The 14431-nt window shown below is 43.8% G+C and overlaps 1 protein-coding gene across 23 annotated transcripts in view; it reads right to left on the reverse strand.

The window, feature by feature from the left end:
- The window catches only part of LOC117579758 (CUGBP Elav-like family member 4), a 259483-nt gene that overhangs the window by 104352 nt on the left and 140700 nt on the right, over positions 1–14431 (reverse strand). For 8 of the 23 annotated variants that reach the window (XM_034265795.1, XM_034265790.1, XM_034265810.1 and 5 more), the window contains exon 2: positions 10510–10551. The exons of the other annotated variants lie outside the window; for them this stretch is intronic. In XM_034265795.1, the coding sequence (XP_034121686.1) occupies positions 10510–10551 (42 nt within the window). The remainder of the gene's footprint in view (positions 1–10509; positions 10552–14431) is intronic. 23 annotated transcript variants of the gene reach the window in all.

Consider the following 14431-nt stretch of genomic DNA (forward strand, 5'->3'; position numbering starts at 1 on the left):
GCTGGGGTACTAGGATAACTCTGCTTATTGAAAACGCAGCGTCGCTTCGCTTCTTTTCTAACAAAAATCATCAAAGTTTTATTCAAAAGTTTGTTATTTTTTTTACTCTCTTGCGGCATACAGATACGGGTAGTCGTCGCTGCTCAAATTTGTCACTGGCAAAGCACATAAAAGTAGACAATGTTGCCCTAAGCATCTGTCATGTGTGTCTATGTGTGTGGGTTTGGGGCACAAGGGAGTCGCAGAAAAGGGAGATTTTTGAGATAGCGGTAAAAGCAAAACAAACTAACGAACAAGCAAGCAAAACAAAAGCTTGTAGCTCCTGCTCCTGCTTTTGCTCCTGTTCCTGCTGCTGCGTCCCGAAGGCTGCCTATGCTCTTTCTCCAACAACCTGCCATAACTGCAGCTTAATCAAAAGTTTTTCACTGCTCTCCACAGCCCAGCTGTGGAGCCTCAGCTCTAGCCTCAGTTACAGCTCTAGTTCCAGCTTCAGCTTTAGCTACAGGGCAAACAACCAACCGCAACTGTATCATCCATCCTTCCACCCACACCCTGCACACTTCCCTTTGATACTAATCAGTGGCTGTTTCTGCCATTTTTTATGTTGTCTGGGACATGCTCAATGGGGAAAATATCTATATTCCTTATGTATCTCTGATGTATGAAATATGGCATCTGTATGTAATGGTCCGCTTTTCGGACTGGGTCTGTGGGAGTTTGCAATTAGCAAGTGGCAATTAAAGTTGCTCGGAGTCTGGCATTGAACCCACGACCAGAGTAGAGAGCGGTGAGAGCGGTGAGAGCGGTGGCCGGCAGCAATCATGGCATGAGAAATGTTTATTGGTTCATATATTATCGAGGGCCAGACAACAGATTGGCCAGCACGAGAGCTGTTATCTATCGGTAATAGGGAGTGGCATAGTGGGTATAGTGAAAAATAGAAGAAGAGGCCATAAAAAAAACGTCGAATCTTTAATTAGAACAGTTCTTATCCGTACCCCAGGCACATTTCCAACGCAAGTTCCAGTCCCAAGCTAAAGCCAGGACACATCCTACACACCTGCCCCACCTTGGCGACCCAACTCAAAGCGTATTTCATTCAAGACACGACACTTGACTGCCGTATGACACTTGAGTTCCTGCTCCTGTCCGTCAAGCTGCGGCTCACCTCTCCACCGTTCTGTCCAATGCCCACAAAATATGCAAATAAATTACTAATAACCTCAGAATGTAACCCTTACACGGAAACAACTGTGGAAGAAATGGGTGGAAAAGGGAAAGGGGGGGTGGAAGAAGAGTGGAACGGGAGCCTATTCCTGATTCATAATTCAAATTTTACGCCGCAATAAACAAAAATGCCTAAAATTATGCAACACAACGCCCATGAAACACTGCTGAGTAAGTCATAAATTATGTAAATTTAATTTTACTTCCCCCCAACCACTACTACTGTATTACTGAATACAGTGCTCACCTATACTCGTACCTATGCATTTCTGTACATGTGAGTGGGTGCGCCCCTCATTCAAGTCAACCGCAAAATTGTGAAGCGCGAGAAAAGGGGAGAAAAATGCGTAGAGGAAGGGGAATGTTATTATTATGTAAATAATTAATGGCATGTAATTATCTAAATTCTAGACAATTAGAAAAAATTAACACACAGCGAAGGACACGGAAGCAAGAGCGAAAGAGAGACAGACAAAGGCAAAGACAGGGACACACGGCAATGCCAAATATTTATGACATTTTTATTATGGCAAAGAAATTAAAGTAAAAGCATGTCCGCGTGTTTGTCCCAACTCGTTTCCGTTTCCGTTACACATTTAACGCCATTTTAACGCATGCTAATCACCGGCTCGACTAGGCTCAGTCCGAGACCGAGTCCGGGTACGAATTCACAAAAATGTTCTATTTACTCCTGATGCCGAGGCAGCGAAAAATGGAATATGGAACAAGGTGTAGCCCTTTGAAAGGTTTGCCATTAATTAGGCAAACTTTGGGGCCAGCGTCAGACAAACATTAGTTTTGGTAATTTATTGCCCAACCAAATGCCCAGCGAAAGCTAATCAATACCTTTGGGCCTCCATTCCGTCCCCATTCCTTCGCCGACACTGGCAGACGAACCTTTTGCAGAAATTACTAATTTGCCTGGAGAAGACGGACGCCTGTCTGACTGACGGTGTGTCCTGTCGTGCTGTGTGGCTCTGAATTATCGATTACGATTGCGTAATGTAGGACTGACTTTAAAATTCGTCTTCCCAATATCTCGTGCCTCAAATACAAATATTTTAATTAAAAGTCCGGTGGGTCGGTGGTTACTCTTAGGTTTCTGTGCCTCTTTGGTTAGGCAGAGGCATACATTTAATGCCTACGCTTTTGGGGCGATGACCCATTTGATTGCTTTTGCTGACGATTGGGGGTTGAGCGGCATTAAAATCCTAACCTACCTCTCAGGCCAAGCAATCGAGAATAAGGACCGGTTCCGGACCCCCTGCCCCACAATTCAGCAGCTTATGTAATGGCAATCTGGAGGATTTTTGCTGCATACCAGCAGGCGTGCTAGAAATGCTACAAATTACTTGGAAGACCCCAAAAGCAAAGAGTCAGGAGAGATTCAGCCGAGGCTGGGCCCAAACAACGCACTCGACTGTGAAAATGTCTGTTAAGGGCAACAAACACGCATCCACTCATGTGTATTTGTGTATGTGATTGTGTATATGTGGCCTACCTTGGCTGTCAACAGGATGACAGTATGTATAAGAAATATATAGATACTCGTGAATACTCATGTATACTGATGTATACGAGCATAAGGATTGGACATATACACACGGTTCCGCTTTGGCCGGGACTGTCAATTGAGCTGGCATGTTGGCAGCCTCTTGACTTTTAGTCTAATGTGAACTTCCCTCCCATAAGCATGATAAGCATAAATATCCATTTAGACAGGCAACACAAAAAATTTAATTGAAATATTGCCAAGTCAGTCTCGGTTCGAGCCTCGAGCCGAGAGCCTCCTCGCTTCACACTCTTCTTCTAATGCTTGGCACGTATGTTAATTGATTCGTGCCACATAAGGGGCAGTACTCGAGGCAACAGCTCATTATACGACATGGAGCAGGCGCCGCTGCTCGGGTTACAAATTGAAAAACTCATGCCAAAAGTAAATCAATGGCAGTGCAAACATTCCAATGTGGAGACTGAGAGACAGACAAACACAAACGCAAACACAAACAGACCGAGAACCAAAAGGATACTCGATATTTGCTCTTCGGGTTTGATGTCTGATGATGATGCTCCATTTATTATTAACTTGAAATGATTTCGGGCAGTCAGTCCACAGTCCACAGTTCCGAGTCCCCAGGTCCGGGCTCTGTGGTCCGTACTCGCTCGCTGAGGTGACGACGCAGCGATTGAATGCACGACTGCATCATTGGCAGGCTCGCTCCTACATGAGCACTGCATTTGTCTGGCCAGCCCCCCAGCCCTCCTGTACCCACTTGCAGTACTCTATTTGTATCCGTATCTTCTGTGTATCTGTATCTGTTTCTCTGCAACCTCATCTGTGTGTGTGTGTGTACACGTGTGAGTTCAATTGGAAAATCGTGTGCGGCATACGGTAGCGTGTTTTTGTAAATAGCAATCGCGTACGTTTCTCAGCAGCGCGCTACAGCTCAACTGCCAATGTATCTGCGAGATACATTATATGTAACTCATATCTCTGTCAGACCCCACACCAGTTCGCTTACTGTTGATGAAATCATGGAAATTCATATTTCATATTAAATTTAAAGCACAGTTTATCCTCAGGTACGATAATGGAAAATTATGGGTTAAGGAATGGATAAGTGTAGGAATTGGATGCGTACAGGTTATGACTATATTAGGGTATGATTCGATTATAAATATGGTTTAATATAAAGGATGATACATACAGCTTTTCCAATACATGAAAAAACAAAACAAAATGAATAACGAACAAAAGACACATCTGACATATCCCAGTTCTTTGATATCCCATTTATATATACTTGATGACTGTCTACGTATCTCTGCTCATAATCTACACAGCCTCATCTATGTACATATGTAGATACATGTACAGCTCTTTAAATTCAATTTTCAACTAGCAAATTTTGTGTGCTGTGCATACAAAAAACACAACAAGAAAAAACCGCTTAGGATCGCTTTGAGCATTGCAAATAGCATGCGAGTACCAGAGCATATAGCGCATGCAAATGACAACAAGACACACCCACATTCTCACACACATACGCACAGACACACACACGCTGGGAGAGAGAGATACGCTTAAATGTATTTGTGTGCGCATAAGTGAAGTATATCTTTGTAATCTGAAATGCTCAAGGCGTGCAAATATTCAATTTTAAATATGCAGTCTGTCCCGTTCCGCCATTTCAAACATGAGCAGTAAAAAAACAAGAATTGACAGCAGCACACTCTCTCGCTCACTTTCCCTCTCTCTCCCTCTATGTGTGTCTCTTTATCGTCATCTCGTTCTGGTTGCTGCAACTAAATGTCATAAACACAATGTCATGACAACTTTTGAAATTTGAATTTCAAAGCGAAAATGTCTCCCATTTATTCATTTGCTCAGTCATTCATTGCCATTTATTTTATTTGCCATGCTCCCTGGGCTCCGTATGAACAAAATTGGTCTGTGTCCATGTCTCAATTTACCTCCTACTCTCTCGCTCTCGCTCTCGCTCTCTCTCTCTCTCACTCTGCTTGCTAGCCTGGCCTCTCCTCTCCCCTCCTCACCAAGAAACGAAAATTCCTTGTGAGCAAATGTTCTTAACACATCTTTGATCTTGATGGCTGTCAATATGGCTGCGAAAAGGGAGACTACACGGACGGGCCGGACCGAGTAGGAACTGAGCATAGCGACCCGAAAATTGTATTAATTTATATTTCATTTAGTCCTGTCTCCCACGGCAATCGTCCTATTTCTTGGGTCAATAATAGTTGCTTCTTTGGGTCCTCAGGCATCACACAAGAACTTTCCCAATGTAGAGAGAGGCGCGAGAGAGCGGGAACAACTTGATTTTATGATCAAAGCGGCAAATATTAGGCCGCATTCTATGCGATTAAGCTTTAAAACTTTAGGCAGTACTTGGAAAATCTTTTATTTCGGGTATTTAATTATAGGGGTTGATTCCACATCTGTTATTCTGCTGCCCTGGGGCAGGGGTTAGTTATCTGAGGGATGACTGCAGTCCTGCAATGTCTCACTTTTTTCCGGAATGGCTTGTTATTATTTTAATAAGCAATTTGCTGCTGCCGCTCGAAATGCTAGCACGTGTCCCCTGACACGTTCTCTGGGAGAGTGTTACGAGTGTGTGGCCAAAGCAAACAAAGCGAATCCGTCAATAAAGTGGGCTTTATGTATAAATAAGTGGTGGGACGGTGAGAAAGTGCAGTGTGCTAGAGGAACTGTAAGAGTAAAACTCTGAGAATAACATGATTATCGTAATTCAGAGATTTGTATCTTAAGTCTGACTGTTACTTGGGACCGATGTGGCACTTCCCATGTTCATTAATAGCGTTCTCCTTTGCCCTCTGCCCTGTCACTTGCCATCTCCGGCAGGGGTGGATCCCTGACACACAGATACTGGGACTCCCACTTGAGCCTCGGCGAGAAGAAGAAAGTTTATTAAATATAAATTTATAACACGCACATGTGGCCCCTTCATGTCATACGGGAAACAAACAGAAATCAAGTTTCCAAAGGAAAGCCCTAGGCTTCGAAGGAAGCTCTGGAGTGGAGGAGCTTGCTCTCTGTCTGCCATAACTTGAATAAATATGCAAACATTTCGTCACATTCCGCCTACACTCACTTTTAATTTAAGCCCACTTAACACCTCATAAAACAAGCTACGTTCTGGCTGAATAAATAAATGACTGAATGAAGGAACGAATGGCTGACTGAATGACTGAATGGCTGAGTGAGAAGGAGCGAGGGAAAATGTGTGACTGACAGTTGGAGAGCTCTGTCTCTGTTTTATATAGAATACAATTTTATACATTTTAATTTTTACATTTAACAACTTTCGTGCAATTAGGTCGAAAGGGTTGGCACTCTCTCACCCTTCCTAGTCCTCCAAAAAGCCACCCTCTCCCTCTGTCTCTTCTTGGGGGTTGTGTCTCTGCTAGGGTCTGGCCTGGCTGTTGGTTGATTGCTACTTTTGGCAAATTAAACTTGAAAGTTGTAAAATTTCCCTTGTCATTGGAAAGGACACGTGCGTGTCAATCTCCCTTCACTCTGTCCCTTCAACCCTTGTTTCGGTTTTCTCAAATGATTCCGGACAAGAGTTGATGTTTAGAGAGGCACATTGAGAGGAGCTCATAGCTTAATTGAAATGAAACCGGGAATGCCAGCTTCGAAGACTGCCAGAGGTGCTTTGTCAAGTGATTCTTCTCCGGTATTGCGATGTCATTGATTTTTTCTGCTTCGTGGGCCGAAATTACCTCAACAGAACTGAGTGCTCCTATGTGACTGATCTCAGGCTTCATTCACAGCCCATAACAATCGCTGTTTATGCTGATTTTTATGCCCCCTCAAGGCACACACTTGCCGCCAGGTCTGGCTATGAATAAGCAAGTAAGCGGTAGGGGCTTCCCCACATTCAAATGCTGTCCTGTCCTGTGTTGTCCTGTCCTGCAGTGCTTTCTGTGCCTGCTGCCGACTGCTTATTTGCCATGTAATCTTAAGCGACAGGCATTTGCTTACTTATTTATGCACTCTCTCCGCCAAACACATACTCGTGCCCGTACTCGCACTCATCCTCGTACTTCCCATAAAGGTTGCCAACTTAAAAATCACAATGGGGCTTTGACTCTGCCATTAGATTAGAGAGAGAGAGAGAGAGAGAGAGAGAGTGAGAGCGTTTGGGAAATCCCACTTTGGGGGTATCTTTTGCTTTATTTTTATGCTCTTCGTGTGAGATTTTTATTGTGTGTACACACACTCACAAGCACCGAGTGGGAAGAGGGAATAACGAACAAACTGAGTCTGACAGGGAGACATAGAGACACAGAGACACAGAGACACCAAGACAGTCGCTATCCGTGGCAGCTATCTTTGCCACGTTTGCTTTTATTATTTAATGGAGCACAAAATGCATTTTGCTCGCCTGCTCCCTGATCCAAACCTCTCCTGTTTAGGAGTGCGGTTTTGGAAGCCCTTCCCAAAGGCCGCATCTGGGGGATGGACGCGGCTCGTTCCCGTCCCGGATCAGACGCAGGCATACAAAATTAATAATTTATATATGAAAATGTGCGTTAAGAGCAGCAAAAATGCTTCGAGTGAAGCAGCGTTCACTAGAGAGTCTGTTTACCAAATTGCTTAGCAGAAATGTAAATGTGTGTGTGCGTGTGTTTTGGAGGCTGTTTTGCCAAGGTCATAAGTAGGACTTGCCGAGATTCTTTTCCTGCCTCGTTCCATTTCCTCTGCAGACGACTCTTTTTTTCCGGCATCGTTCATCGTAATTTGCTTAATAAAACGCGGTGTGTGGCATATTGCATAAAATATAAGCCGAATTTCCCTTTTGTTTTTCTTTGGCTTTTGCTTTTTGAGGCAATTTATAAATTGCCAAGCAGATTCATTCCTCGAGCATCTTTGGCTGTCGCTTTTCATTAAAATCAACTTCAGTGAATGCCAGAGAATGTTGCACTTGGGGCAGTATCTTAGGAGTCGACTGGAGGGTCTGTTATGTGCATAAATTTCCCCAGACCAGACTCCTGGGAGATGCTGGCTGGGAGTATTTTTATGTCCAATTTATGCATATGAATGTATATGGCAGTTTCAACGAGCGATATGGAGTGCGCACACCTTTTGTCGGTCAATCATGCCTCTTGCTACCCTTTTGGTACATTTGAAGGTAATTTCTAGGTCTCCATTTGTGTCCGAGCCATCCACATCCGGCGAAAGTCAATTGAAGTTGTAATGAGAATTGAAATGGCTAGCAATTAAAGATGATGATGGCGCCGTCTCACCTCACTCCGAACCCATTCCCTTTCCTGATTTCTGGCCATCTCTTTCTGCTCGGCACCGTTCTCCTTTCCGCTCCTGCCTCTGTCGGTCCCTTCATGGTTTGGTCCTCCCTTTTCCAGTAGGTTTACGTATGCCGCAGGCCCAAACACTTTGCATAACATTAAGCAGCTTCAGTTCTCTTTAGTTCTGTTTTTTTTGTTTTTTGTTGTTTGTATTCCGATTTGGCATCACAGCGATGCTCTACTGTTCTTCTTTTTTGCGGTTCTCTGTGGTCGACCGCAGCTCCATAAAATATGCACCCAGAGCGGAGTGGTGCGGTGTGCTTCACAACAAAGTGAAGTATGCAAAATGGGAGATGGTAGATGGAAGAGATGGGGAGAAATGAGGGAGTGTAAAAGCGCCTAAAAGCATATTTCAATTAAGCTATCACCTTGAATTATTCTCACGAGCACACAAACAGTCGCATACACATGTACACACAGCTCCAGTTCCAGATACACACCCTGAGAGTTCCGCCTAAAAGCAGTCTACGCTTTTTATTTTTTAATTTTAATGTTTTCATTCACCGCCAGCAGACGAGCGGCAGGACCGGCTGCGGGAGCAGCAGTGCCAGCAGCATAAGAAGAAGAACGTTAAAACCGCTCGTCAAAAATTTGCATTTAAATGAGGCGCAGAGGCGACTGACTGACGGGCCTCGTTTTCCCTGCCGCCACCACGCCACATTCTTGGAAGTGGAAATTTTTATGATTGCGGTGACTGCCAAATTGTCAGTGGATAACTGTGTGTGTGTGGGTGTACGCCGTTGAAAGCTGCAAGGATGTGCGTGTGTGTGTGTGTGTGTGTGTGTATGAATATTATGTAAATATTCATTATGTCCCCCGTGTGTGTATGTGTGGGTGTGGGTGTGGGTGGTGGGGGGTGGGGAATCCATGCGGCTCTGGGTGAGTGCACTCACCACTCGAGTCGTTGAGGGGTCAGTGAATACAGAAAAGTCATCCAAAACCGTCGCATCGGGACTACCAAAGGTAATCCTTTCGATATGTGTTCAGGACTCAGTACTAGTCAAATCGGAGATAAACGTTTTCGCTCAGGCAGGATACACTGCACGCTGGGGCATTTTACCACTTTTTGTTGCAAAAACTAATAACTTCCAAACGAAACAATATTTTTTGATACGAGTGTATAATGGTGAAAGAAAGGTGTGTTGAAAAAATGGGCGTGGCACCAACTTTTCTTCAGTGTAAAATCGAATTTTTATTTTATTTTCAAATATAACAAAAAATTATGGGAATATGTAAAGCAATGCCATATTACATAAAAAAGGCTTGCACGGTTTTTTTTTTAATTTAAAAACTTCTTTGAAGTTATAATTGTACGATTGTATACGAATTTAGCCAATCTGCACAGAAAAAAATTCTTGTTCACTTGTTCAAATCAAACAGCTGATTTTAACGGCTGTTATCTTAACAGTGGTGCGCACTGTTAATATTTTGGGTATGTTGCATTAAAAACTGTTGTTATTTTTATGTAAATGACGAAAATGAGTTTCGGCCAGAGAAGTGGTCAAATGACCAGTGCACGTCTAATCGTATCCCAATCCGTTTAAAAAGTGTCCCTTAAATTGGGTAAAAACTTTATTATTTACAAGCAGATTTCTTGAACGGCTTAAAGTCGGTTCGAAAAATCACAATTAAGGGGCAATTTCGTTCACAGAGAATACGCACCAGACACAGAAACAGGAACAGGAACGGGCACAGGGCGTGCCACGATGAGCAGGAGCGTTCGCTTCCCTGTTTGTTGGTTATGCAAAAATTTCTCAGCTCCACACACACACACACACACCAATACAGCCACACACCCATGCATGGAACTGGAGCTGGGGTTCATTCATCTTCATCCTTCATCCTGGGCTTTCTCTCTCTCCTCTCAAGCTTTGGCCAAAAATTTTTGGCATAAATGGCATAAACAGTTTATTTAGCAACGGAAAATTAACTGCAGAATGTTTCCAGACCCGTTCCAGTTGCCCAGGAAAAAAAGGATAAACTGCGAGAGGAAGTGGCAGACAGCCGGGGGACTGATGATGCTACGCAAGTCAACCCATATACTCGTATGTGGCAGCCATCCCAGTCCAGACCAAACTCCACTCGACGCTTTATGACGTTTTACTTCATGTGCAGCTTCATAATTAAGTGACTCCCAAAGGTGGCGGAGAGGGAAGAGACACACAAAAACTAGCAGAGGGAGGAGACACACTCAGGGGAGCTTTTAGTTTCGAGCCACGTGAGTAGCATCATCGCTTGGGCCTCGGGCCATTAAAACAAGCCCCAAACGAGGTCAACTGAGGGCACTAAAATGCATTTGTTTATATTCCTTACAATATACCGTACGAGTAGGGTCTGCAGGATGATGGGTATGGAGACGAGTGACGATACAGGGGGATTTATACAGCTAGAGACGAATATAAAGAGTGTTAGCAGGTCGTTTTTTGTACTTACTAATTTGATGGCTGGTGGTATTAATGGATGATGGCAACTTACCTGGAAAGACAGATAAGGGAGAACACGAAAAGTTTAATATTATGTGTGGCAGCGTGCGGGCGGGAGAAGGACATTAAGGGAAATGCACGGGGATAATTGTCTAAAACTATAATTATGTCATAAGAAGAGGGGTGAGTGGGAAAACAGTAAAATATAATCCAGCTGGGACACAAGTTGTAATTAGATCTGTAGAAAGGTTAAGCATTTAGCATTGTTTCCTAGAAGCTTAAAGACTTCTTTCTCTCTCGCTTAAATAGTGTATGGATGACAATCTCTAGTCTGCTGGAAAAATTGATTGTCGTCAACACTTTAACACGCCCAAACCCAAGCACATGGCCCAAAGTTTGCCGAGGGCAAAACCAAAGAAAAAAAAATGTCATAAAAATTCTATTTTCGTATAAAATTTCGAAAGTAATCTAATAAATATTGATTTTCATTCGTCATCGCCACGACAGCGATGGCTATGGCTACGACGATGGTTATGGCGATGGCGACAACAACATCATCATCGTCATCATCATGAGCACCCACAGGGGCCACAGGGGCAGGCGTGGAAAAGAGTCGTGTAACCCTACATGTGCTCACAGAGAGCGAGTCCAGGAGAGGACATTACAGGACACGACAGGAACCAGGAGCCAGGAGAGGACAGGCGTAGTCAATAGTCGTTATTTGATATAGTCGCCCGACCAACATGATGAAACGTGCCTGGGACCGCCAACGCCGACGCTGACCAGGACACGGACACGGACCAGGAGCAGGAGCAGGAGCTGACCGCACGTATAGGGAACCGAATGGGATGGAACCCATCGCTGCAAGGGATGAAATCATTCGCGCAACTCGATTTTGGTCAAGCATGCCAACCCACATGGACAGCGGGCAGGGCTGTGGGGCAAACAGTTCATTCAATCATTCAAATGTCCTTTGAACTATAAAAATACATGACACTAATAAAGAAAGCGAACAAATGACACGACACTGGAAACGCTCGCTCGCTCTGTCTCTGTCTCTCTCATGTTATACTTCTCTCTTCTTGAAGAAAAGTGAATAGGAAGAAGACTGCCGAAAAAGTACTATTTAGAGCAATTTATAAGCATACTTCGAGTCACCCTCGCCCACGTTCCCTGGCGCACGACATTTACGAGAGAGTCCAGCACTGAGGAGGAGAGGATGGGACCCCTTTTACTTTTCCCAGAACCATAAATTTTTGTGTAGCTATTTATTGCATTTTTATGTAAAATGCCGCTAACGGTAAACCTATATTCGTACGTTCGAAAGTCTTTGGCATCCCTTTTATACCTTTTTGGAAAGTTGTTTATGAGGCAACGAGAAATCGAATTTGGGGAAACGCTCGATGCCCACGCGAAATGACAAAAATTTAAGCAATTAAAGGTGCGCCAGAGAGCAGAGAAATTAAGAGATGGCGGATAGGGATAGACTCCCTGAATCGCTGATTTTTACAAGCATTTTCCATGCACTCACAACAACATTGGATTGCATACTTTTCGTGGCTTTGCAATGATTTATCTAACATCTACCACGTCTGCACCACATTTTTATGGCCTTATGCTCAGGTCCTCCACTTCCTTGCTTCCCGTTTTTCCTTCTATCCCATTCCACAAAGCAATCGGAAAAACCACAACAACTGCCAGGGCAGGGCCGGACTGGTCCGCGTCGGGTTCCAGGTTCAGGAATACGAACGAGCACACAAATCAAAACAACGCACAGCGCCTAAAAAGCAGCTAAGGCCAATACGAGGTCCTGGAGAGAGAGAAAGGGACTCGTTCCGGGTATGGGAATGGGAATGGAGATGGGCAGTAAACTACATGAAGGCTTTCTTCTCTGCGTCTATGGCCATGTAATCTCTGTTGACCATAAAGATTTATAGACTATTGTGTGTCGTTCACGTTGCCGACGTCGTCGCGGCAGCCACAGCAATGAAAAGGAAACTTTTTGCAACTTAGCGCCAAACTTTATGCAATAATTTATATATATTGGGCGCGCGAGCCCTGTGCCCATATAAAATGGCAAGGTACGGGAAAAACAAAACCAAAATGGGGGGCAAAAAACCGAGAAAAAATATCAGCGGAAAAACGCAATGCCGACGACCTACACAAAAGGCAACACTGGGCATAATGGTTGCAACAACAAATGGGCAGAGACGGGGAACAGAGAGCAGCAGCCGCATCAACCGAAATTGGCGAGAAGGTAACGCGTGTAACTATAAGGTCGGGGAGAGGGTGCCTAGCACCTTTCAGGAATAAAAAGAATTTAGAATTAAAGTTGGTTTGTATGCACGTCGAAGCTATCATACTCTATAATCTAGATAGAGTAAGTCTTTATTATCAAGTCAGCGTAGAATTAGACATTCTGAATTCAGCAGAATTCAGTCAAAAAAAATAACAACTTTTTAATAATGTAAGGGTGTTTTGGATTGTTCTTTAATTGACAATAGTTATGAGCTACCCTCACACTTGATTTAAATAATATAATTTAATTATATTTTTTAATATTTAATATATTTTAATATTTTTTAAATATTTCGTGTATATTCTGATATTCGGAGACCAATTAAATTGTCTTCTAGATCCGGTTTCTGTTCTAGCCAAGCTGTTAAAGTTCGCTTTGTTTTTCGTATCTGAGGAAGTATTAAAGTATCTGCTCAGAGTTTATTGGAGTTATAGTCTTCCAAAATCTGCAACCTAATATGGAGTACCCTCAAAATCTACCTAGCGTATCCAGAAATGTTACATGAACGGTGTCCTGGTTCGGCGTTGTCGCTTCGATACACAGCTTAGGTTTAAGAGAGGTAGAGAGGAGGCTGGACCGGTGTGGCAGAGACAAGAGGCAGCACGCGAGAGCGCGCCAAGTGTAAAAAAGAAAAACTTTTCAATGAGTTTTTCCCGTCGGCGGCGGCGTCGTCGACTTCGCCGTTGTCGGTTATGAGCGTGCCCCTCCCGATTCTTCCTCTGGCGGTCTATTGTTGTTTGTGTTTTAAATAGACTCAAGTGTTGTTGTTGTTGTCCTTGCTGCTGCTGCTGCACAAGGAACTGCCGGTTGCAGTCATTGTCTGAAGTGCGTTCGCTACACTCGCCCCATTGTGGACGTACTGTGGGGCGGCAGGAAAGGATGAAGGATGCTGCTCGGGACTCGAAATCAATCGATAGTTAATGGAAAATCGTTATTAATGAAAAGTTTACACCCAGCAGAATACCCCCTCTGACCCTGCCAGTTCCCACACCCCGTTTTGGAAGCCAGCAATTGAGCGCTCACTGAGCCATGGCAAAATGCTTGATAAAGTGCAGAAGGCAATAAAAAACGAAGAGAGGAAGACGAGCGTGAGACCAGAAAGAGAATGCTACATTTAAGTAGCAAAGTTTTGCTCTCTTTTTTTTGTCGTAATTTCATTTGAGTGTGAAAAGTTGCACGCACATGGGGCAGGAAGGCAAGCGGTAAAGCAGACGTACTGTGACGTAGTAGGAAATGGCGGGAATAAAGGCAAACCCTTCGCCCTGCCACGTTTTTTTTGTTGCTGCATATTTTCCAGCGCATAAATATTTTATGCATGCAACAAAAGCAGTCAAAACACAATGGCCAAAAAAAAGAGACGAAAAGGGAAGGTAGCAAAGTTTTTCTGTCTGTTTGTGAAGCATTTGCACCTCTAACAAAGTTGGGAATATTTTTTACAATACGGCTGCGAGTGCGATTGCGAGTACGAACATTTTTTCTGATTGAGGAGAAGAACCCACAAAAGTTTTGCCTTCTTTTGGCACTTTGGTTCCTTCCTCAATAGTTTAATGGCAGTTTAAGTAGTTTGACAGCCAGCCTAGAGCTGAAATTGATTTGGGCCCAACCTATTCCGGCTAAGTCGCCGAAAAGGCTC

The sequence above is a fragment of the Drosophila guanche genome, unplaced genomic scaffold (assembly GCF_900245975.1).
Source record: "Drosophila guanche unplaced genomic scaffold, DGUA_6, whole genome shotgun sequence".
Classification (NCBI taxonomy): domain Eukaryota; kingdom Metazoa; phylum Arthropoda; class Insecta; order Diptera; family Drosophilidae; genus Drosophila; species Drosophila guanche.